The sequence below is a fragment of the Triticum aestivum genome, chromosome 1D, assembly GCF_018294505.1.
Source record: "Triticum aestivum cultivar Chinese Spring chromosome 1D, IWGSC CS RefSeq v2.1, whole genome shotgun sequence".
Classification (NCBI taxonomy): domain Eukaryota; kingdom Viridiplantae; phylum Streptophyta; class Magnoliopsida; order Poales; family Poaceae; genus Triticum; species Triticum aestivum.
The window spans coordinates 11,909,937-11,936,454 of record NC_057796.1 but is presented as its reverse complement, the minus strand read 5'-3'; the positions used below and the strand labels follow the sequence as shown (position 1 = coordinate 11,936,454).

General features: G+C 42.3%; 1 protein-coding gene across 1 annotated transcript; it reads right to left on the bottom strand.

Moving 5' to 3' along the window:
* Nucleotides 1-8,317: 8,317 nt before the first annotated feature.
* LOC123162878 (wax ester synthase/diacylglycerol acyltransferase 11) lies at nucleotides 8,318-11,791 on the bottom strand. Its single transcript, XM_044580632.1, has 6 exons — nucleotides 10,896-11,791; nucleotides 10,750-10,816; nucleotides 9,480-9,553; nucleotides 9,147-9,362; nucleotides 8,833-8,970; nucleotides 8,318-8,651 (listed from the first exon to the last, which is right to left on the bottom strand). Exons 1-6 carry the CDS (start codon nucleotides 11,784-11,786, stop codon nucleotides 8,505-8,507), a joined length of 1,533 nt encoding a protein of 510 aa, XP_044436567.1. The 5' UTR covers nucleotides 11,787-11,791; the 3' UTR covers nucleotides 8,318-8,504.
* Nucleotides 11,792-26,518: the final 14,727 nt, after the last annotated feature.

Here is a 26,518-nt window from a genome sequence, read left to right as displayed (position 1 = left end):
ACTATATGGCAGGGTGCCGGCACATCTTTAGTGCTGAAGTGCCTTGTTGGAAAAGATTTCCTACCCAAGGGCATTGTCACGCGCCTCCCCTGACTGTGCAGCTTCGTGAAATTGATGGAATTAGAGAGTATGCTAGGTTTTTACATGAACGAAGTAAAAAATACACGTGTTTTGGTAATTCCACAAATCTATTTCCTTAAAATTCTATCAAGCGCTATTTTTTATTCATTTTATTCTAGTTTATCGCGATTATACTCGGCTCATGGTGACATCTCTATCGTTGCAGCCGAAGTGAAGACGGAGATAGCCGGTTGTTCAAAGGAAATATCAGCTGTCCCCATACATCTAAGCATATTTTCTCCAGATGGTAAGATATGCAGACAGCAATGCTGCCAATTGTTTTAATGGTGTTACTCTAATGCTCTCTCAATATCAAACTGTCTTATGTACCTCCATTATTAGATATCAAAAAACGTTGCTTGCAAAGGGTGTTCTGATTTACCTTAGAAGGTTATAAGTTGAAAGAACATGCGGTGCCCCCATGTTTGGTTTTGGTAATTGATGACAATCTCTATGGACTAATGGTTGCCTTGAGTTATATTTGAAGGATTTGTCCATAGGCAATTCTTGAAGTCCATGTGTTGGTTTCAAGGAGTTTATGTGGTGACCAAGGTGTTATTAAGGAATTATCCAAAGATTGGTCATGTGAGAGTAGAGCTTATTGCAAGCATGTCTTGAAGAAGAAGATTGTGTGATCATTCATGTTTACTTTCAAGACATCATCCAAATGAAGAGAGTTGGAAAGAGTCAAGGTTAATCAAGACTAAGTCAAGAGTGAATCAAGTTGATCAACACACAAAGCGCACAAGATGTACCGAGAGGGATCAAGCGATCCCATGGTGTGGTAAGCATTGTCAATTACGCTTTGTGTACTAACCCATGATCTTCGTGAGAGTTCTTTGTGGGGTTAGGTTGCGGTGTGCAAGTTCAAGTGAAGTATCATGAAGAGATCAAATGCTTGAAGCTTGCCGTCCATTGTGGCGACAATGGACTTGTGAAGATGTTGCGGTGTGCAAGTTCAAGTGAAGCATCATGAAGAGATCAAATGCTTGAAGCTTGCCGTCCATTGTGGTGACAATGGACTTGTGAAGATGTGCGGAAGAGTAGCTCACCCATAGTGGAGTATGGGGGAGCAATCAACTGGTCTTCATCGAGCCAACACAACCAAGAAAGGTGGTCCAACTTGAGGGAGTCAAGATCATCATCATCTAGCTCAAGTGGACCATGTGCAAGGCAAAGGTTTGCTCTTGATAGGTTTTCTATTTTACCGGTCTCATGATGGTAGTTGGGAGACCGGGTTATAGGATCGATTGCCGTACTATCAAGGGGGGCTCTCGATGAGTAGCTTGATCGTATCGTTCATAGAGAGCTCAAACCATTGCATCCTTGCATCATCTTTGTTGGTTCTTGTTTGGTTCTTCTCTTTGTGAGTTTTGGAGCTTATGGTCATCGTGATGACAAGCTCAAGTTCATCGAAAACGGAGTTCACTCGCATCTTCTATGATGTTGTCGATGTTGGAGGTTATGTCGGTTCTTCTCGGTTGGAGGTTTCACTCCTCTATTTGTTGGCATACCTCCCGTGCCTCTTCTTACTATAACCAGTCACTGTTTTGATGCTACTCATCGTCTTGTATCCAACAAGCTTGAGTTTGCTCAATTCGGAGCTCATATGAAGAAGTTATGGCAGTTTTGGTTTTCTCCCTGCGGTAGTACCGCGGCCAGAGCGGCAGTACCGCTTATCGCCCCAAGCGGTAGTACCGCTGTCCTCAGCGGTAGTACCGCCTATGGCCATAAGTGGTAGTACGGCTACGGTTCCGCGCTGGTACCGCCTCGATTTTGGGTCTTGCATTTTTCGTGTCGGGTTTAGCAGTAGTTGCACGGCAGTAAGGCTCGGCAGTTCCGCCTATAAGCGGTAGTACCGCCCCGATGGGTGGTAGTACCGCCTGTAAGAGGTAGTACTGCTCCGGTCGGGCGGTAGTACCGCTACTGCATTTTTTGTCCCGTGTTCTGCTCCTCCAGCGGTAGTACCGCTGGGGTGCGCGGTAGTACCGCTTATAAGCGGTACTACCGCCCCAAGGTTCATGTTTGGTTGCTCCTTTTCCCTGCTTCTTCCGCCAGAGCGGTAGTACCGCTCGTGGAGCGGTAGTACCGCTCGTGTGCGGGCTGAGCACATAACGGTTGGATTTTTCCCCTTCTATAAAAGGGGGTCTTCTTCCCCAATGAACCTTATCTCTTGAGCTCGTGTTCTTCCCCCATTGTTGACCTTCTTCGAGCTTGCTAACTCTCAATCCCTCCATGGATTCTTGCTAGTTTTTGAGGGAAAAGAGAGAGGAGATCTAGATCCACATTTCCACCAATCACTTTCTCCTCTTTGTGAGGGGAACCCCTTGGATCTAGATCTTGGAGTTCTTGGTGTTCTCCTTCTTGTTCTTCCTCTCATTTTTCTCCCTAGCATTAGTTGCTTCGGTGGGATTTGAGAGAGAAGGACTTGGGCACTCCGTGTGCCCTTGCCATTGCATTTGGTGCATCGGTATGAGTTCTCCACGGTGATACGTGGAAGTTACAAGTTGAGAAGCTTATTACTCTTGGGTGCTTGGTGCCCTTGAGCTTGTTCCTCTTGGGTGCTTGGGCGCCCTAGACGGTTGGTGGTGTTCGGAGCTCAATCATTGTGGTGTAAAGCTCCGGGCAAGCGTCGGGGTCTCCAATTAGGTTGTGGAGATCGCCCGGAGCAATTTGACGGGTACCGGTGACCGCCCCCAAGGGTTGCCAAAGTGTACGGGTTCGGTGACCGCCCCCAAGGGTTGCCATTTGTACGGGTTCGGTGACCGCCCTCAAGGGTCCCTTAGTGGAATCACGGCATCTTGCATTGTGCGAGGGCGTGAGGAGATTACGGTGGCCCTAGTGGCTTCTTCGGGAGCATTGTGCCTCCACACCGCTCCAAACGGAGATTAGCATCCGCAAGGGTGTGAACTTCGGGATACATCGTCGTCTCCGCGTGCCTCGGTTATCTCTAACCCGAGCCCTTTACTTATGCACTTTACTTTGTGATAGCCATATTAGTTCTTGTCATATATCTTGCTATCACCTAGTTGTTTATCTTGCTTAGCATAAGTTGTTGGTGCACATAGGTGAGCCTAGTTGTTGTAGGTTTTGTGCTTGACAAATTAACCGCTAGGTTTATTCCGCATTTGTTCAAGCCTAAACCGTAATTATTTTAAAGCACCTATTCACCCCCCTCTAGGCGACATCCACGATCTTTCATAAGTTTATTACGGACTATCTCTGTCATTGATAGGATAGTCATATTGTATCTGTCCCTTGTTATGTATTTTCTTATATTGTTTGTTCTTTCCATTTTTGTCGCATCGTAACGCTTTTAATCATTGCAGTTGTGAACCTGACTCTTATGATCTTCCTGGGCTTAGTAAACTTGCTGTTGGTAAGTGACTATAACTTATGAGCTACCGTTCATTTTATATGTCCATTCATTAAGTTGGTACTCGGTTTGTGCTTCTTAGATGGTCAGTTGGACAGTACTGCTCAAGAGATTGAAAGCACGGTTCAAGTATTCATTGAAAATGTAAATCAACATTATTAAAACTGGTATTGATCTTCTAGTACCGGTCTATTAGGTAGGGTGTTTATGTGTCCAGCTCCATCTTTGTTACTTGCCTGTTTCCAGCGAGTTTGGCCTTATTGTATTACTTGTCTTGAATAGCAGTGATTGATGTTTGTGTTTGATAATTTATTGGACCCAACGGAAACATAATGTGACTATTGTTATTTGATACAAAAATCATCTGTTTTGTTGTTTTTGCAACCAGACTGTATACTTGCTGTTTTTACAACAAATGAGGATTTTGCAACTTCTGTTGCAATCTAAAATATCACAAGAAGTTGACCCTAAAGGTATGCCATGATATGTTATTTTCCGTACCACTAATGTCTGCTCAAGATTATTTATCCCTGTTTGTTTATTTTTTTAACCTTATTTATTAGACCCAACGAAGACATAATGTAATTATTCCTAATGCCTAAACCTGTTAATATTTCACCAGTTTTGATATAAAATCCAGTAGTGCCCCTTGCCCTTGCTTAATTGCTCGCCTTTGATACTTTACTAAATTTTGTGGGTCTATTATCAAATAAAAATCATAAGAAAACTCATAAGGAAGAGTAACCTAAAAAGCACATAGAACATCCTTTTGAAATATTATGCTCAAATATGGTCAATATGTTTGGTGCATAGAATTATCACCTATTTTATATTGAACTTTTTTATTTAGTCGTAAATTATCTTGTGGTTAAATTAAAAAAATTATTGATAAATTATTTTGATATAAAAGATAGAACATGCCAATGTTTATTTAGATACATATTTTTTTCCTATCCAATATTATCGTTACAAAGCCTTTTTCCTCATGTCAGGTTTTTTGCGTTTCTATAGCATATGCATCCTTGATGTCTTGACTAACTCTTTATATGTGTCGTTTGGATGATGAATGTACAGAGTATCATTTCGATATTAATATATTACCATTATCAATATCTGGAAACTGATAAAAAATAGTGTATGGATCTAGGATATACCTTGACAAATTTTCTAGATTGTACAAGACTATCTACTTTAGGTGCAACTAAATGGATAATTTTATAGTGTACAAAGTGCCAACTAGTAGTTTGTCCTTAAATTATCTTCTCCTCTCCCTTGTTTGTGGTACTTCTTACTACGTTTTCGTGACTTTATATTCTCTTTTTTTATTGTCACACTAGATAATTGCCCATGCGTTGCAATGAGGGCATAAATCTTCTAATAGGTTAGTCAGTTATTTACCTGGCATGTTATTATTAATGTGATTGCTTGCAAAAAAAACAAGACTTTATGGGGCTGTTGAGCCGGTTATCAAAACGGGTGGAAAACACCAAAGGTGGGAGCAAAAAAACTCTAAACTAGTAGACGTAGGGGAAACATACATAAACCGGGGTGAACGAAGGATGATCGGGTTACAAAAATTTATGTTATGAGCGATATTCTAAGAACTGGCAAACACATTACTGAAAAAATAATTTAGGAATTGCAAAAAAGGTCACAAGATTATAGAACATTTTGAAAACATACTTGATATAGTGTTATATTCGTATAGAAAGTTTCGCGAAAGAATGACTTCAGGGCAAAAGAGAAATTTCTAAGTATAAAAGCGTAAATAGTAACTTTTATATAGTGTCGATTTTGGTTTCTTTCGCCCAGAGTACATGAAAGTCATTCATTCGTGAATCTTTTCACATGAGTGTAACACAATATCATGTCTGTTCTAAGGAAATCATGATTTTTTTTTCACTTTTTTTTGCAATTTCTAAATTATTTTTCTCAGTTCGGATGCATCGGCACCCGAGACGTAAAGATACGCGCCCCATTCTCAAACTGGATGGAGGAACTCAATTATTACCGGTTGCAGAGTGGAACGCTAATACCGGTTAGGTTTATGAAATCGGGGGTTTAGATCTTTGATTTAACTAACAAAATATGTATAATATGCCAAAAAAAAATATGGCTAGAAATTTCATCTGATGACAAATTTAAAGATACATTTTCCTTGTCAAATTGCGTGTGCACGACTTAGAAAGCTAATCAACAATGGTAAATACATCCATGTCATCAACAACTTGTTAGAGCATCTCCAACAAATTATGATTTAATTTGTTGGTAAATATAACCATATCATTCAAGTACTCCAATGGTTGTATGTAAGATTGACCAATAGGAGGTGAGAGAATATGAAAGCTTGCACTCTTTCTTTGTCTTGGACCTTGTGCACAAGTTGTTGGTTCATGTCCATACAAACTCACTCTCTCTTTATTTATTAATTGACACGTCATCAAAAGATGCTTATATGGCAAATTTACTGACACCCGTCTTATAGCTATTGGAGATGCCCTTACTAGCATCATTAACTGATAAATGCGATTAAACCCGCATTAGTAAAATTAGTGGCCAATAAAATCCAAATTTTGAAACGGATCTTTAAGTAGTCCCTTCACCAAGCAATTTCGTTAAGAGGGAATCTTCACCAGCCAATTATATTCTCTTAGTACCTAACTTTTGTAGTTGAAAATATGAAATGACTCTTAACTAGTCCCACCTCCTCGAATATATTTTTCTCATGGACGCCGAGGTAACTTTGTAGAGCAAAATAACAGAAATATACTCATATTCCACTTCAGAAAGAGCATTTACCCGGACCCCTCAAATCCTCCTGAAATGTTCGAGCGAAAAACAACCCTGATCAAAAATAGGCAATCAACACGCCCCTCATAGCCAATCCAAACATCTAGGAATTACAACACCCCTTAAACCCAGCCATATCTGGGGTGGATATGGGGCGGTCTAGACACAACCGCCAAGTAGGACTTACTTAGGTTGGACTAGACGAACCACACATATACCACATCCCCACACCAAACCCTAGTCCTCACTCTCCACAACTCCACTCCGCTCCACTCCACTTCTATCCCTTCCCCTCCCCTCCTTATCGCCCTCCGCTCTAGCATGGCCTGCTCTGCAAGCGAGGCCAACCCAATTGATTTAGGGTAATATAACAGAAATAACAGAAATATACTCATATTCTACTATAGAAATAACAGAACCAGGGAAATAACTCTCTTGTAGCCACACACACAGAAATAAGTCTCTTGTAGCCACACACAGAAATAACAGAAATAACAGAATTAATGGCCTGCTCTGGCCGAGGTAACTTCATAGAGCAAAATAACATAAATATACTCATATTCTACTACAGAAAGAGCACTTACAACCAGACCCCTCAAATCCTCCTCAAATGTTCGAGCGAACAACCCTGACCAAAAAGAGCCACCCAACATGCCCCTCATAGCCAATCCAAACTTCTGGGAAGTCCAGCAGCCCTCAAACCCAGCCATATCTGGGGTGAATATGAGGCGGTCTAGACACGACCGCCAAGTAAGACCTACTCAGGTTGAACTAGACGAACCACACATATACCACATCCCAGTCCTCACTCTTGACCACTCCACTCCGCTCCCTTCCCCTCCCCTCCTCATCGCCCTCCGCTCTAGCATGGCCTGCTCTGCAAGCGAGGCCAACCCAACCGATTGGTATGCGCTCGTAGCTGAGGATTTGAGCTCGATGTCGTGCAATGAGGACCTTGCCCTCCGCCACTCGTGGTGGACAAGGGCGGCGCTTCAAGCTTCGCGCCACGCCCCCCCCCCCCCCCCCCCCCCCCCCCCGGCCACTTGCCAGGGTGAATGCAGCCACAGAGGCAGCTACGGGTGGAGGCACTATGTACTGTCCCTTGCGGACCGATGTCAATCGTGTAGCTCCGACGTGTCACTATGTACTGTCCCTTGTGGCCCAAAACCGGGAACGCTTTTTTGCATGTTTTTACATGAAGTTTTTTTTTAATTTGTGAATATTTCAAATCCATGAATATTTTTTTAAAGTGAAGAACTTTTTCGAATCTGCGAGCGCTTGGGCCACCCAACACATGTCCTACGGGAGCGATGTCGTCTCCTAGCTAGGCCCAGACCTAAGTGTTTTATTTTCTTTTATATTTTTCCAGTTTCGCTTTTTTTGTTTAATTCATTTGTCTCCTTTTTGAATACCAAAATACAAGTTTTAGTTAACTATTTTAAATAATGATTTTAATTTGTTTCCATAAAATATTCTTTGAATGATTTTGAAAGAAATCATTTACTATTTTCAATGTATTTATTAGTTATGTTAAAAACTCAAAGTATCAGTTTTAAGTACCTGTTCAAATTATGATTTTAAATACATTTTCCTTCAAAGTATCAGTTACTATGTTCAATGTAAGGTGTCCGGGTCGGCCAGAAGGCTCCGTTTGAGACCACGTTTTTTCTCGACATCCGTCAAATGAATGACCAATTCAAGGCACCATGCCGAGTTGTCTTGGTTTTCAACAAATTTTGCATCTTTTGGAGTTTTCTCGGTCAAAAAGGGCGATAAATGGCCGGACGTGTCGCAACTTGCATACGGTGTCGGAAATCGTTCAAAGTCTACTTTGTAGAACATAGTTGATTTTGCTGGTGTCCACATTGCCCATATTACACTGAGTTTTTTGATAATTTTCCCTATTTTATTATGTAAAATATTTCTTAATGATTTCAGATAAAAAATTCACAGAAATACCCTTGTAGCAAACTGGCATTTTCTCTCAAGTCTACTATATATGTAGTCTGTAGTATGTACCTGGCTCAATCGAAGCAAAAATTGTCCTCTGTTCTTCATGTTCGCCTTACAAACATGTTGTTGGTTCTTGATACAAATTTTTTGTTCTAATGGACACCAGCAAAATTCTCCTATATAGTGTTTATTCAGTACACATGTGTAGGACTTCAAGTAGTTCACTGATCGATCCAATTAATTTCCCTTACATCCTCGATTGTCATTACAATCTTGAAGCCTCATCCTTGATGATCCTAAGGGACTCGGTGAAGTCATCCAAAAGTTGACCATGATCTGGAAAGTGTGCCTCATCAACAGCTAGAATTACCTTGATGGTGTTACTATAACTCTGGTAGTGCACCGTCAGAGCCTATGCACACAGGAAGCATTAATCTCCATTAGGTACCAAAGGGAGTACACACAAGTAAATTCTTTTTTTTTTAAACTCACACAAGTAAATTCCACTACTATAGTAATTCTCTTTTCTTTCTGAGAACGACTTAAGAGTAGACTTTGTAATGTGAGATTATGGCTGGACTGCGACTACTTACTTCTGGCGGGCCGTAGACGCTAGGTGCAATGGAGACAACTGGGTGCCCATAGAACTCTACCTGCTCTGCTGGCCCAATCATGTTCGAAAATGATATGGTCGTGTGTGATATCATACGGTGGAAAATAACACCTGCTGCCTACTTGGATTGACAATCATGGAACTGAATTAGATTAAAAATTGTTAATTAATTTGTTTAGAAAATCACATTAATTAATTGGTTTGTTAATTAAATGCTTGCTCTCCTTTTTGAAAAACATATTCTACAGACAACAGTATACAAGTACAAACTAAAGGACCAGCAAATCGTTATACCTTCACACCAAGAGTTTTGATTATAACTTCGGCAAGCATATGCGTGAACATCACTTCCAGTGAGCTTTTCTTCCTATCAACAATCTTTTTGGCCTTGCGAATATATTCAAGTGGATCTTTGTGCACAGCAATCTGAAATGGTAGGATTATGTAGCCAAGTTGATTTCTCCGTGTCATATCGTTACTCTTACCAGACTCCATCATATTGACATATTCCTGCTCAGAATGGTAAAAGAATTAAATACTGATACACTACAAAATAAAAGTGTTGAGGACCGAGCATGTTTCTGTATGTCTTACAAATAGACATTCCTTGGCCAAAAAAAGTTTTACCTGTAGGCCACTGGTTGGCCTCATGTTCACAAGGAGGATCGATCGCAAACATATAATTTTGGTATTAGTGTCACCTAACAAATATGGAAGAGATAGCGGATAGTTAGTAAATTTATATATTATATTACTCCTAATTATACAATTTCTGGTTTACTAATCTTAATATATATCTTACTCCCTAGATTGACGGAATCTAAAAAAATCCTAGAAAACCATGTTCAACTTTGTCCAAATTAATAATCCCTCGGTTACATTTTATAAGATTTATTGTTTTTTCCTAAAGTCCAAACTTTTGATCTTTGACCAAGTTTAAAAAATAACTACACTACTAAATAAACCAGATATGAATATATGTTTCATGATGCATCTATTAAAATCAATATGATTCAGTATAACAGATGTTGATTGTTTTTCTATAAACTTGATCCAAGATACAAGTGTTTTACTTTTGGAAAGAAAATGTACCTTATAACATATAAAGGATGTAGTAGAAAAAAAATCATTATACATACTAACGAATAAACACACGATAAAAACATATTCCGTGATAGATTTTTCTTGTGTGAAGAAGACATCTACTCATACTTTTCATCTATTCTAACTATTATTATATTGATCCACAATAGCTAGATGTCAGTCGACAAGACTTTTGGTTTTGGGTCAATCTCTTTTGAAGTTCGCCGGAGGGAAGGAAGGAGAAGGAACAAGCTCGCCGGAGGGCTATCCCAACATCTATCTTAGGGTGGGGGTGTGGCAGCACAATGGTGGTGCAACTTTGCCAGAGAAAATCTCTGTCAGCGTCGGGGCTAGAGGGATGGCGGGGGGGGGAGGGCAGGAGGCGGTCAGGCGGAGGGCAACATGACGGTGGGCCGCAGTTGTGGGGAGGGTGGTGCGGGAGCGTTGCCAGCAACAGGCGGTTAGTCCGGCTTCTGCTGGGCGGTTGGAAGGAAGGAGATGAGCTGGAGGAAGAAGAAGGGCTGCCCGCGGTTGGATCTGCATCCGACGTCCCAAAACAATTGACTGACCCAAATTCGAAAATCAGGCAAATTACATCTAGCCATTCTCATATTTATCAGTACATTCACAAAATTAGTATGATAATATTTTAAGAGAAAGAGGGAGGATATGTTGTTAGAAAGATCTGACTACACATTTTTAGGATATCATCAAAGGACGGAGGCAGTAATAGCGCTAGCAGCATAATATCTAAATTCCATACTGTAGTATATACTTCGGAAAAGAAAATCATAGTACATGAAAGAGCAGTTACCAGATTTTCGGAAATAGTATCGCGACAGAGCAGCGGAAGTCACTCCAACTATCACATCGTTCACAGTCTGCGCATGCAAACACGATAAAATGGAGTATGTTGCTATATATAGGAGTCGATCGATGAATGAAGGTGCACGTACGTACGCAGTTCATGGCATGTTTCAGGAACTTGACGTCGTCGAGGCTAAGGCTCCGGTGCACGAAGCGCTTGCGGCGGGGGAGCTCGCCGCCCCCGCCGTCGGCAGGCTTGAACAGTGTCTGTGGGTCCCTGACGAACATGATTGTGGCGACGAAGAGCGCCACGTCCACCACGGTGTGCCACGCGAGCACGACGTACCACCAAGCCCACGTGATGAACGCCAGAGTGCCTGCGGACCACGGGGGCCGCGGTCGCGCGTAGATGGATCCGGAGCGAGCGGGCTGCGCCGGCATGGCCGGGAGCCTCGACGGGTCGGCGGCGCTGCGCGTGGACGCCATGAGGAGGGTGAGCAGCGACATGCCGTCGCCGAGGGAGTGATGCACACGGATCACCACGGTGGACGCCGCCTCGGTGGTCGGGTAGTTGAGGAAGTGGAGCTCCCAGAGCGGCCGGGAGCGGTCCATGGGCGCCGTGGACAGCGAGGCCACGTAGTCCTCCACGGCCTTATCAGGGTCGGACGCCACGGCGGCGCCGTCCAGCAGTGGGGTGGTGATGTGGTCATCCAAGTTCAACGCCGACGCGTGCACCCACCGTGGTGGCTTGCCATCTTTGGTCACCTGGATGCTGTGGAACCGCGGGTGTCGCGCGAGCTGGGTCTCGATGCCGGCGCGGAGGACGGGGAAGTTTAGGGGCACCCCAAGCCCCATGCTGACGACGATGTAGAAGCCGTCCATGAGCCTCCCTGTAGGGCTCACCGGCCCCTCATCCGCCGGCGGCCAGTCGCCGGACGGCGCTCTTGAGGCGTTGACGGAGAGTGAAGGCTGCCTTCGTGCAGTACTACCACCAGCGTCCTCCATTGTCACTTTCGTACGTGCTCGACTGGTCCTTGCATGCATCGGTTGGCTCTGAAATTAACTTTGTACGTACGCTCCGTTCCTATAAATAGGACAGGAAGACTCACGTCACGTGCGGCCGGGCAAAATGCACATGCTAATGCTACCCCACACATGCATACTGCACTGTCCCGTTAATAAATGTTATTTTAAAAGTATTTTGAAGCACTGTTTTTTTTTCTCAGACCACCACAGATGTCACTTCTTCATGAAAATTTACACATGGGTAGATCATTCAAGCATACTTTTTGCTAAATTTGTCTGAATTTTATTAGTACTTTCGAAAAAATTACCACCGAGTGACCAAAACTTTGGTCTTGCCAGTGACAAGGACTTATGCGAGTTCACACTGGCAAAAGAAAATCACCCACAAAAACAGCATTTGAGTGAATAAGATTTGCCCTCTCCATGGGATATGCAAAGCATTTGTTTTCAAACACACGATAGAATCCGTGGGAACACGGTCGTGAAGGTTTTTACATATCTCAGTTCGGGCGTTTGAGATGGGTTTGGAGTGCCCGGATGTTTACATAGTATCAGCTAGCATTCCAGCCAGCTGCACTGAAGATAGATTCTACTACTATCGCTCCACTCTACATATCATCCACTGTTCACTCTGGTCGAGGAGTCATTGACGACCATGTGACAAGTGACGAAACACCGGGCTGTTCCACATGTTCTAGTTGCACATGCATTATTGCGCTTGGACTTCTCACCCCATGTACTACGTTGATACAGTATCAACTGCAAACCACCTACAGTCCGACACACAACTTGAATGCCACGCTTTACCAATCCATAGTGTCAATATGTAGGACCAATGCCACGCCTTCATCTCGCCCCCCACCCACCAGTGTACCCAGACTGCAGGATCCGACCCGGCTCTAGTGTGAATATGTACGACCAATTACAATTATAGCCTGACACGACATGTACACATACTATATTAGTATGCTTACACATTAACTCCATCAAGCGAGCTTGTTGTGTTACGTGACGTGCAAACTATTATTAGTACCCAATTCTGTTTTTCCACTTAGTTAGACTGATAGAGTTTTAGGAAAACAGATGAGATGGACTAGAGGGACTAGATATTCTGCGTTTCTAGAAAACTATGAGGTGGTAGAGGAGTGAGACATATACTATATCACTAAGTTCCCAAAGATTGGAGGCCTCACAATCAGCTGAGGTCTCCAACTGAAATTTGGTAACCAAAATTTGACTGGATCAGCAATTTCTCAATACTCTCCCATTCATTTTTTTATACAATACACTATGCTTCCTAATTTTTTTAAGCTTCGCAACTAACTGAGGCTTCAATTTAAAATTGGGCCACCCGATTTCGACCGGGTCAACAATTTCCGAAGGAGCTCTCCCGATTATTTATTTTAATTTTCTATGTTCCTAATTTTAAAGCTCTTTTATTCGATTGAGGTATTCAATATTGGATTTGATTTATGACTCTAATCGGGCCAACGATTTTTCAAATCAATCAGCAGCAACCGGCCTATAAAAACCTATCAACCACTCGCGGACTCCCATCACCCGAAAAAAGCGCCACCATGTGATGCTATGGCATGAATATAGTACATGCAACCACCGATGCAAAAAAATTCCCACATAAATATGGGTTAATTAGTGGATAACGCAGAATCACGCCGCGAAAGGCCCACCAATTCCCACATAAGCTCCAACTCAGCAAAATTAAGAGGGTGCTTGGATACGTTTTAGTCTCATGACTAAAAGTAGTGGGACTAAAACTTGCTAGCCTCCCCATGCTTGAATACAAATACTAAAGAGACTAAAATCAAGTTAATGAGCATTTATTATCCTCCAAACCCTCCAATTCAGAACTCGCATGTGTTAAAGGAGAGGAGTTAAATGAGGAGAGAGAGGACTAATCCACATTTTAGTAGGGGTACCCCTGACTAAAAAATTTTAGTCTCAAAACTAGTTTTAGCCCCTCTTTAGTCAGGGGTGCTTGGAACTTTAGCCTCTTAAAGAGACTATTTTTAGTTAGACTAAAATAAGTCCCTTGGATCCAAGCACCCTCTGACTATGTGGCATTGAGTTAATGAGGAGAGAGGCAAATTGAGAAACTTAGCTAGTTACCGTAACATCACATATCTCAATACAATATGAGTCTATAACATAATAAATGAAGCTTTGCATGACAACACACTTATGTCACTACCCACTATGAAGGTAGTAACATAGCCTAGGATAATGTGTGTGTTACTCTTGTTACTCTTCACTATGGCTAGTCGTGTTCCACTCTCCGCTTGCCTGATCATCAATGGAATTGTGCGTAGTTACATTATTATATCACTTTGGTGTTACCCATTTAAATGATTTCAAACATGGACATATTTGTCTAATACGAACATCTTATGAAAAGTACACCCATGTATTAAAGTATTTTGAGACATTTATTCTCAGGCGGTTCATATCATTATAGCTTGTCGTTCTATATTGCCTTTGTCATGATTAATTGCTAACTTTCCAACCTTTATTATACTACCATAAGACTGTGTTGATTTTTAGTAAGCGAACATTACTTTAGTTTCATTATGATAAGAGTGATACGAATTTTTGTAGTCTCGTCAAATACTTCGCCACACCCCTTTTGTATGCCTAAGTATAAAGGTAGGATTCTTTCTCCATTTTCTCTGTTCATCGATTTGTTTTCGTACGTCGTCCTTTTTCTCGTATGGGTCATTTCCTATATGGTCTTTTTTCCGTCGGTTGTTTTCTTTCACGTAGCCTTTGTAAAAATAAAAAAGAAATATTTGTAGATGCCTTAAGATAAGACTGCCTTATCAACAACTACATAGGCTCCAAGGTGTGTTTTCAGTTAGGTGTGTCTTGAGATTTCGTGGAGTTCGTTGACACGTCCATGGCGTGCATTGATGATCGGACAGGACAGGGATCCTAGATTTTTAGGTTCATCCTGTCAATAAATAGGGCCACTATTTAGATAATTAATTGTATCCAGTGCTCCCCTGCTAACCATACACCGTACAACATAAAGGTGACAACGATGACTCAGGTTCAATCAGATCATTGGGTCGGTGCAAAGTGGAAAATCGCATTTGGTGGAACGGTCACAATTTCTACGGTGACGGTTATCGTTACTCTCTACAATAGATGATAGAATATTTTCAATATTCACATAATGAAATTATTATATTTCAGATTGAATCCATAATTAATATTATGGTACGGTTTATGTTCTCGAAACAAAACAATTTTTTATTTTGAATAACCAAAATTGTAAATTTGACTTTGTGTATTACCCTAAAAACCGATTCCCATTCTCCACTTGCCCCATCATCAACGGAATTGTGTGTAGCTACATTATTCTATCACTTCGGTGTTACCCATTTAAATGCTTTCGAACATGGAAAGTACAGATCGTTATTGCTTGTCGCTCTGACATATAAATATAAATATATATTGCTTTTGACCTGATTTGTTACTTTCCAACCTTTATTATACTACCATAACACCGTGATGCTTTTTATGAAGCGTGTTTCATTATCATAAGGGTGGTACCAAATTTTATAGTCTCGTCAAATACTTCACTATAGTCCTTTTTTATATCTATACCTAATATTAACATGTGGGATGGCTAGGAAGACAATGGTATCCCCAGTGCACAAGAGTACAAGTCCTAGATTACATCGGTGCTCGTATTTTTCTAGATTTATTTCAGTCTTTTAGCCGATGTTCCCGTCGAGTACGAAGACGTCCGTGACGACAAGATGATGCACCTGCTTACTCTCTGGGAGGTGCTCATAGGGTAGGGTGTGCATGCGTATGTTCATAGGTATGAGTGCATGTGCGTATGTATGGGCATTTGCGTCTATAATGTGTTTCAAAATATATATTATATATACCGATCGATACGTGACTACCCCTGCCAAGCAGATCAGAAGAAACAAACAACCAAAGGTGTGTTGCTATTATCGTCTCTCAGCGTGTCGTGCATGAGCCAGCATCGGCAGATTCGATGCACTGGCCTGTTTGGCATATAACTAGCCGAAAAATAAGGAAAAAGTCGAAAATAAACCTTAAACTTGTAGGCAAAAGCTAAATCGAACCCTGAACTCGTAATCCCTGAAATTAGCACACCGAACTTTCTGATCCCGGTCTATTTTGAACCTTGAGAGCGTATAGCTGGTATTCGCTGATGTGGCAAGTCAAACTCTGGGATCGTTGACTATGTCGTGTGTTCCTCTGTTCATTTTGATCGCTGCCTCGAGAAAATGTTATTGTTTTCAAAAATTCTTCGAGGCTTTTAAAAATGTTGAAATTCAAGAAATATTCGTGTTTTACAGAAATTCTCATAAATTTAAAAAATTGTTGTGTTTTAAAAAAAATTCACTACAATACCTCAGTTTTTTTAAATCTCATTTTCAAAAACCATTCAAAGTTCGGAAAATATTTGTGCTTTAGAAAAATGTTCACTACAGTAAGTCCTAGGTTTTCAAAAAATGTTCAAATTAGAAAAAATATCATTGTTTGAAAGAAGTTCTCACAAACTTTCCTTTTTTGCGTTTTAAAAAGTTGTATGCTACAGTACCTCCTAGGTTTTCAATATTGTTCATGTTCTAATAAATCACATTTAAAAAATATTCATCTTTTAGATAAATGCTCGCAAATTCAAAAACCACTAGTCCATCTAGGATCTTTTTCAGGAGCAAGAGGAAATGGTCCATGTTTAAAAAATTAATCCCTACAGTACCTCTCTGTTTATTAAAAAAAAGTCCTAGTCCAAAAAATGTTTGTGTTTAAAAAAATGTGTTCGCTAAAGTACCTCCTATATTTTTAAAAATGGTTTGTATTTTTAAAAAATGTTCAAAATTCGAAATAAATGTTGAGTTCAAATGTTTTGTTCAGAACTTTTCAGAATATTCACGTTCTACGAAATATTCACTTTTTTGAAACAGAGTGTTTACCATTTGTTTTTAGGATCAGGCGCTGGTGTTAGCTTATTTTAACTTGTCGCGTTGACTGATAAACCCGAATGTTTATTAACTCTATTGGTTATCATCCCGCGCTTCTAGCTGTAGCTCCCGTGTACGATACCTGCAGCTCGCTCATCTTTTTCTTACATTTTATCTGGCGCGAACACGCCGGCCCATCGTGACTGGTGGGTGTGAAATGACGGTAATTTGCCTCAAAAAAATAAATTCTCCCTCATTCGCAGGCAACAATCCCGGGTTTAATTTGCCACGTCAGCAATCCCTGTTTGGGAACGATCTCAAGGTTCAAAATAGACCGGGATCAATGAATTCCGTGTATTGATTTTAGGGATTGCGAGTTCAAGGTTCGATTTAGCTTTCGTCTACAAGTTCAAGGTTTCAGGGATTGGGAGGTGCTCATAAGGTAGGGTGTGCATGCATATATTCATAGGTATGAGTGCATGTGCGTATGTATGGGCATCTGCGTCTGTAATGTGTTTCAAAATATATATTATATAACCCGATCGATACGTGACTACCCCTGCCAATCAGTTAAAAAGAAACAAACAACCAAAGGTGTGTTTCTATTATCGTCTCTCAGCGTGTCGTGCATGACCCAGCATCGGCAGATTCGATGTACTGGCCTGTTTGGCATATAACTAGCCGAAAAATAAGGAAAAAGTCAAAAATAAACCTTAAACTTGTAGGCGAAAGCTAAATCGAACCTTGAACTCGTAATCCCTGAAATTAGCACATCGAACTCTCTGATCCCGGTCTATTTTGAACCTTGAGAGCGTTTAGCAGGTATTCGCTGATGTGGCAAGTCAAACTCTGGGATCGTTGACTATGTCGTGTGTTCCTCTGTTCATTTTGATCGCTGCCTCGAGAAAATGTTATTGTTTTCAAAAATTCTTCGAGGCTTTAAAAAATGTTGAAATTCAAGAAATATTCGTGTTTTACAGAAATTCTCCTAAATTTTAAAAATTGTTATGTTTTAAAAAATTGTTCACTACAATACCTCAGTTTTTTTATCTCGTTTTCAAAAATCGTTCAAAGTTCGGAAAATGTTTGTGCTTTAGAAAAATGTTCACTACAGTAAGTCCTAGGTTTTCAAAAAATGTTCAAATTAGAAATATATTATTGTTTGAAAGAAGTGCTCACAAACATTCCTTTTTTTGCATTTTAAAAAGTTGTACGCTATAGTACCTCCTTCGTTTTCAATATTGTTCGTGTTCTAATAAATCATATTTGAAAAAATATTCGTCTTTTAGATAAATGCTCGCAAATTCAAAAACCACTAGTCCATCTACGTCTTTTTCAGGAGAAAGAGGAAATGGTCCATGTTTAAAAAATTAATCCCTACAGGACCTCTTTGTTTATTAAAAAAAAGTCCTAGTCCAAAAAATGTTTGTGTTTAAAAAAATGTGTTTGCTACAGTACCTTCTATATTTTTAAAAATGGTTTGTATTTTCAAAAATTGTTCAAAATTCGAAATAAATGTTGAGTTCAAATTTTTTGTTCAGAACTTTTCAGAATATTCACATTCTAAGAAATATTCACTTTTTTTAAACAGAGTGTTTACCACTTGTTTTTAGGATCAGGCGCTGCTGTTAGCTTATTTTAACTTGTCGTGTTGACTGAATAACCCGAATGTTTATTAACTCTATTGGTTATCATCCCGCGCTTCTAGCTGTAGCTCCCGTGTACGATTCCTGCAGCTCACTTATCTTTTTCTTACATTTTATCTGGCGCGAACACGCCGGCCCATCGCGACTGGTGGGTGTGAAATGACGGTAATTTGCCTCAAAAAAATAAATTCTCCCTCATTCGCAGGCAGCAATCCCGGGTTTAATTTGCCACGTCAGCAATCCCTGTTTGGGAACGATCTCAAGGTTCAAAATAGACCGGGATCAATGAATTCCGTGTGCTGATTTTAGGGATTGCGAGTTCAAGGTTCGATTTAGCTTTCGTCTACAAGTTCAAGGTTTCAGGGATTGGGAGGTGCTCATAGGGTAGGGTGTGCATGCATATATTCATAGGTATGAGTGCATGTGTGTATGTATGGGCATCTGCGTCCGTAATGTGTTTCAAAATATATATTATATAACCAGATCGATACGTGACTACCCCTGCCAATCAGTTCAGAACAAACAAACAACCGGAGGTGTGTTTCTATTATCGTCTCTCAGCGTGTCGTGCATGACCCAGCATCGGCAGATTCGATGCACTGGCCTGTTTGGCATATAACTAGCCGAAAAATAAGGAAAAAGTTGAAAATAAAACTTAAACTTGTAGGCGAAAGCTAAATCGAACCTTGAACTCGTAATCCCTGAAATTGGCACATCGAACTCTCTGATCCCGGTCTATTTTGAACCTTGAGAGCGTTTAGCAGGTATTCGCTGATGTGGCAAGTCAAACTCTGGGATCGTTGACTATGTCGTGTGTTCCTCTGTTCATTTTGATCGCTGCCTCGAGAAAATGTTATTGTTTTCACAAATTCTTCGAGGCTTTCAAAAATGTTGAAATTCAAGAAATATTCGTGTTTTACAGAAATTCTCATGAATTTTAAAAATTGTTATGTTTTAAAAAATTGTTCACTACAATACCTCAGTTTTTTTATCTCATTTTCAAAAATCTTTCAAAGTTCGGAAAATGTTTGTGCTTTAGAAAAATGTTCACTACAGTAAGTCCTAGGTTTTCAAAAAATGTTCAAATTAGAAAAATATTATTGTTTGATAGAAGTGCTCACAAACATTCCTTTTTTTGCGTTTTAAAAAGTTGTACGCTACAGTACCTCCTAGGTTTTCAATATTGTTCGTGTTCTACTAAATCACATTTAAAAAATATTCATCTTTTAAATAAATGCCCGCAAATTCAAAAACCACTAGTCCATCTAAGATCTTTTTCAGGAGCAAGAGGAAATGGTCCACGTTTAAGAAATTAATCCCTACAGTACCTCTCTGTTTATTAAAAAAAAGTCCTAGTCCAAAAAATGTTTGTGTTTAAAAAAACGTGATCGCTACAGTACCTCCTATATTTTTAAAAAAGGTTTGTATTTTCAAAAAATGTTCAAAATTCGAAATAAATGTTGAGTTCAAATTTTCTGTTCAGAACTTTTCAGAATATTCACGTTCTAAGAAATATTCACTTTTTTTAAACAGAGTGTTTACCATTTGTTTTTAGGATCAGGCGCTGCTGTTAGCTTATTTTAACTTGTCGCGTTGACTGAATAACCCGAATGTTTATTAACTCTATTGGTTATCATCCCGCGCTTCTAGCTGTAGCTCCCGTGTACGATACCTGCAGCTCGCTCATCTTTTTCTTACATTTTATCTGGCGCGAACACGCCGGCCCATCGTGACTGGTGGGTGTGAAATGACGGTAATTTGCCTCAAAAAAATAAATTCTCCCTCATTCGCAGGCAACAATCCCGGGTTTAATTTGCCACGTCAGCAATCCCTGTTTGGGAACGATCTCAAGGTTCAAAATAGACCGGGATCAATGAACTCGGTGTGCTTATTTTAGGGATTGCGAGTTCAAGGTTCGATTATTCTTTCGTCTACAAGTTCAAGGTTTCAGGGATTGGGAGGTGCTCATAGGGTAGGGTGTGCATGCATATATTCATAGGTATGAGTGCATGTGCGTATGTATGGGCATCTGCGTCTGTAATGTGTTTCAAAATATATATTATATATACCGAATTACCGATCGATATGTGACTACCCCTGCCAATCAGATTAGAAGAAACAAACAACCAGAGGTGTGTTGCTATTATCGTCTCTCAGCATGCGTGCATGAGCCAGCATCGGCAGATTCGATGCACTGGCCTGTTTGGCATATCTAGCCGAAAAATAATCAGTAGAAGCCAAGATGACGATGCCGCTCGATCCCGACGAGTTCCGGCGGCAGGGCCACCAGTGTTGATGCAGCTCCTTGCCCTAGCTCTCTCTCTATCCTAGCGCGCGCTCTCTCTCTCTCACCTCGCCCTAGCTCAAACCGAAACGACGAAGAAGAAGATACGAGGAGAAGATGGACACGGTGGTGCTCCCGGCGCATGAACGCCACTGCCGCAACGACGACCAAGTTTTCATCAAGCACAAACTCGAGCTACACCACACCATTACAACAATCACCGTGGGGGCTTTGTACCTGGAGCTAGCGACCGGGCACGTACCCACGCTCCCTCCCCCTTCGCGCCCGCGATCCACCCGCCTCGCTCATGCCCACGACGCGCTCCGACGCGCGCTGCTCACGGTGGCTTCCAACGGATCGCACGCGATCATCCCCGCACGGCTCGCCAACGGCCTATGCCCACACACACGCACATGGTGCACACCCACACGGACACGCCCGTGCTGCACCCACACGCATGCACACGCTACCCGTCGCGGACCCGACACGCCCAGCACGCCCGGCGCGCGCCCATACACGCACCAGTCGTGTCAAGCTCGTCGCCGCGACTTATTTCACCCAACACTCACCTCCTAAACCGTGGCTCAGAGCAGCCCGGCGTCCTCGACGCCGTCGTCCACCAGCAGCGCGTGCTCTACCGCCGGCGCCTTCCGCAGCAGCGGACACTCCCGCTTGAAGTTACCACGTTCGCCGCACTTGTAGCACCGGCCTTGCCGGTTGACTCCGTCGCCGCACTTGTAGCAGCAGCGGCAACTTGCTCTTTAGAAGAGATGAACCGAACATCTAGTGCCTTGGCTGTAACTCTCTCTCGAATGAAGTGAAAGACTACTTCTATGTGGTTAGTCCTGGCATGAAATACTGGATTGGCAGATAGATAAGTAGCTCCCAAGTTATCACACCACAACACAGGTGATCTTGCCATGAAAACCCCAAGTTCACCAAGGACTGATTGGATCCAGATTATATCAGCTGTTCCATCTGCAAGTGCTTTATATTCAGACTCTGTGCTTGAGCGAGAAACCGTGGTTTGTTTCCTCGAATTCCAGGACACAAGATTAGGACCAAGAAAGACAGCAAAACCACCAGTAGATCTCCGATCATCACTGCACCCTGCCCAATCTGCATCAGAAAAACAGCTCAACAACATTGAAGGAGATTTCCTTATAGAGAGACCCATGCTCCGAGTATACTTTAAGTATCTCAAAATCCGTTTGGCTGCTGAGAGATGTATAGTTGTGGGTGCATGAAGAAACTGGCAAACACGGTTTACTGCAAAGGATATATCTGGCCTGGTAAGTGTTAGATATTGAAGAGCACCAACCAGGCTACGATACTTGGTGCTATCATCTTGAGACAATGGCGACCCACTTTCCTTGGTGAGCTTCTCGTCCGAAGACATGGGTGTGGTAGAGATATTGCAATTCTCCATATTTGCTCGATGAAGAATGTCGCCAATATACTTCTGTTGAGAAAGTACAATCCCCCCTGGCGACGATCTCACCTCAACTCCAAGGAAGTAATGCAGAGGACCGAGATCTTTGATAGCAAAGGAAGCCTGAAGATCAGCAAGCAACTTGGTGGTAGCAGTAGGAGACGAGCTGGCCACAATGATATCATCCACATAAACAAGCATAAACATGGTGACACGAGCATGATGAAAGACAAACAAGGAGGTGTCCGCCTTAGATGCCACAAAACCAAGTTGAAGAAGACGAGAACTGAGCTTGGAATACCACGCTCGAGGAGCTTGTTTAAGACCATAGATTGCCTTCCTGAGCTTGCAGAGATGTCGTGGGGCCCTGGGATCCACAAAACCAGGTGGTTGTCGCATGTACACCTCTTCTTGAAGCACACCATGAAGAAAGGCGTGTTGGACATCCAGCTGAGGCAAACACCACCCACGAGAGACCGCAATGGAGAGAACCAAGCGAACAGTGACTGGTTTGACGACAGGACTGAACGTATCATCATAGTCCAAGCCATATCGTTGTTTGAACCCCTTTGCAACGAGTCGTGCCTTATGACGATCAACTGTTCCATCCGCCTTGTGCTTGAGTTTGAAAACCCATTTGCAGTCAATTACATTGACATGAGATGGTTGTGGAACCAAAGACCAAGTGCCATTGTGATGAAGAGCCGCAAGCTCGAGTTGCATGGCCGCACGCCATGCGGGAGAATGGAGAGCTTCACGATGATCACTAGGTTCCCGCGAGGCGAGAAACGCACGTCGTGACGAGTCATACATGACCGTGCCATCGGTACGTTGCATGGCCTTGCGGGTGTTGTCACGTAGGCGAGTCACCATGGTGTGGCCGGGCGGAGCATCGGATCCGCGCGGAGCAGAAGATCCAGGCGGGAGATCCTCCTGGGATCCCGTACCAGCGGCAGAGCGAGCGGGACCGAGATCCGCCTGGGATCCCGAGCCGGAAGCTGGCGGGGCGGCAGTCCGCCCGGAAGCCACGTGTGGCTCGGCCCGAGGCATGTCAGGCTGGAGGGAGGTCGGCCAAGGTGTGGACCCCGCCACTGGCGCGGGTGGAGCCGCGAGTGCGGGTGGAGAGGAGGACGGCCCGTCAGTAGGCGCCACGCGGCCCACTGTGGAGGCTGCTGCACCGCCGCTGCCTGGCGCGGGGGAAGACGCGTCGCTGTCCACCGACAGCGCGGGATCCAAGACCGGATCAGCCTCGGATCGGTCACCAGGATCCTCCTGGGATCCCGTGGTGGTTTCGCCTGGGATTTTCTGTGCCGTGGGAGATCCTGCATCCAAGTTAGCATGCAAACCAGGTGTACAATAGTTCATGTGGTCATGCGGAAATAATAATATGGCATGTTCGGCTACCCTGGGTGGTATGGGAGAGGGGAGAGGACTAGCGAATGGAAAAACCTTTTCGTCAAACATGACATCGTGAGAGATGTACACGCGGGCAGTGGGCAAGTGTAAGCACTTGTAGCCCTTGTGACGAATGATGTACCCAACAAAGACACACTGTTGAGATCGAAAAGCTAGTTTGTGCGTGTTGTATTGGCGCAAGTTGGGCCAACAAGCACACCCAAACGTACGGAGAGATGTATAGTTAGGTTTGGTGTTAAACAGTTTTTCCATAGGACTTATGTTGCCAATGACACGACTAGGAAGTCGATTTATGAGGTAGCAAGCTGAAAGATATGCCTCGTCCCAAAAATGAAGAGGCATAGATGCATGTGATAACAGAGATAACCCCGTGTCAACAATGTGACGGTGTTTTCTTTTGGCAGAACCGTTCTGTTGATGTGTGTGTGGGCAGGAAACGTGATGCATAATACCAACTTGGCGAAAAAAGGTGTTGCTGAGTTTCTCGTACTCACCACCCTAGTCGGACTGAACACATAGAATTTTGCGAGACAAGAGGCGTTCAACATGAGCAAGAAAATCACGAAAGACATCAAACACATCACATTTCCGTTTGAGAAGATAAATCCAAACAAACTTACTATAATCATCAATGAATGAGACATAGTACTGGAACCCGCCAGAAGAGGTTTTGGCAGGTCCCCACACATCCGAAAAAATAAGTTCTAAGGGAAAGGAAGAAACACTCGATGATCTAGGGAAAGGTAGCTGGTGTGCTTTGCGTTGCGGACAAGCATTACACACATGGGTCAAAGACCGACTAGATGAAGCTAGCTTATTTGAAGATAAAACTTGCCGAACAACTTGCGTGGAGGGATGGCCAAGTCTTGCATGCCAATCTTCAGCAGATAACCTAACCGAAGACAAAGCACGAGGAGGTGATGGCCGAATGGGATAGAGCCCATTCTCACATCTGCCTTGAAGTAGAACCCTCTTGGTGATCAAATCCTTCATAAGAAAATGAGTAGGGTAATACTTTAGATAAGCATGATTATCAACGGCAAGGCGATTAACGGAAAGAAGGTTTTTGTCAGCATTAGGAACATGCAAGATATTACGAAGTTTCAGATTGGCAGAGGGAGTAGGAAGGATTGCATGACCACGATGAGCTATGTGCAAACCTGAGCCGTCGGCTGTGTGGATGTGATCCCACTACAAGAAATATGTCAACTAGTGACCTTCTGTCAGTGACCCTGGAAGAATTGGTCATAGATCTATGACCATTTGAGACCAATTGGTCAAAAGCTGTTCGGGGGGCTCCAAACCCTAAACTATAACGACCATTTTGGTTAGAAAGGTCGTAATTTCCTTACACGAAATGGTCATAAAGCAGATAGCACTGGTCCGCTGCCTTATTTCTAGCTGATCACGACCAATATAGATAGTCATAACCTTGTAAATTGTGGTGGGTTGCTATGACTAGGCGCCACCTCATCAGTTTTGCCTATGTGTCATGTCCATGTGGCAATTTTTGCCCCAGGTTGTGAAGCAACCTATATTTCTGTCAATCCCAAAATTCCCAAAAAAACTCATAAATTCTTTGGGTCATATCTTCGTCAAATATGAAAAAAAACTTCCTTGCCTAGTTCAAAAATAATTCAACAATATTCATTTTCCTATTCTGTTCAGAACAACACTTTGTGAAGGAAGTACCACTTTGGCATGTCCAAATAGTATCCATTTTCTACGGTGCTTTCCTATGCCCAAATAACCATCATCCACCAAATGCCACCTCAATCCATTCATTATTTTGAGCACAGCTTCAACATTCGTATTTATGTCCAGTGTGGTACTTTGCAAATCAAGTACCACCTAGGCTCCTCCTTTTGAGCTGAAAATTTGTGAAGACGGTCTTCTTAGTAACTGATCATCCTCAGCCAAAACTCACGCCCATTAGCCATGTACATTTCCCATACCGCTAATCAAACACTTGGCTGCTAATTCATGTTTGAGCATCGACCGGTCTCCTCGTGAGAATCTTAAGTTGTAACTTTCTTCCTAGCACCTACCTGGGGAGTGCCCAACCCACTAGACATGCCTAGGCTGCCCAAAACACATGGCAACACCACGATCACGCGGTGACCACGCGGCGGGCATGCGAGTTTACGCGCTCTAGAGTTGGGGGCCTCGGCCACCGCCCAAACCTCGACGTATCGCCATCAAACCATGTATTTATGATTAAATAGGTACTTATGTAACTAGAAATGATTTTTGGAAAAAATAAATAGCAAACTATGAGGCAGCTGCAGTTCAAATTTGACCCGCTTCCAATTGAATCGGCGGAAATTTGTCTTTTTCACGAGAGGTGGATCAAAACTTTTTACACCCAACCATATTGTCAATTGTGCATTAAATATGTCCTAGTATTTTAGAAAATTGATTTGGTCCAATTTTGCAACAATTATTTGGGAGGTCCTTCACAAAAAACCTCCTTTTGGGCACTCAAAAAATGGAAAATGGTTTTTTCGTCCAAAGAAAATGAAAACTTTCTTTGGCAGCATTGTTTGCCATTCCAATATGCACCCTTGTGCACAATATGAGATCATTTGAACAAACTATGCCATGAATGTGGCCATAAGATTGATCATTTGGCTTGAAAGTCATTGATCTCCACACGTGATAGCTCGTTTCTGAGAACAGTTTTTTAAAAGAATTGTCGTATTACAAGTTTATTATTTTTCCTAGGAACTTGGCCACATATAATGACACAATGCGAAGGTTTCCCAATTTTTTGATTTTTCTTGAATTTTTTATGCCCGTTTCAAAATGCGGTCAAAACGGCGGGAATGACCGTTCCTAGCTAGTGGTTGAATCTTGGAATTTTTTGGTATTCCTCTGATTAAATAGATACTTATGTACCTAGAAATGATTTTTGCAAAAAAAAGAGCAAACTACAAGGCAGCTACAGTTCAAATTTGACCCGCTTCCAGCTGAATCGGCGGAAATTTGTCTTTTTCACGAGAGGTGGA

What these genes read in the sequence shown, in the direction of transcription:
- LOC123162878 (XM_044580632.1), bottom strand. Translation starts at nt 11,786, where the DNA reads ATGCATGCAAGGACCAGTCGAGCACGTACGAAAGTGACAATGGAGGAC. An exon ending in TGAAACATGCCATGAACTGC is followed by an intron (nt 10,817 to 10,895) that starts GTACGTACGTGC and finishes TTGCATGCGCAG; the next exon opens with ACTGTGAACGATGTGATAGT. An exon ending in GGCCAACCAGTGGCCTACAG is followed by an intron (nt 9,363 to 9,479) that starts GTAAAACTTTTT and finishes CATTCTGAGCAG; the next exon opens with GAATATGTCAATATGATGGA.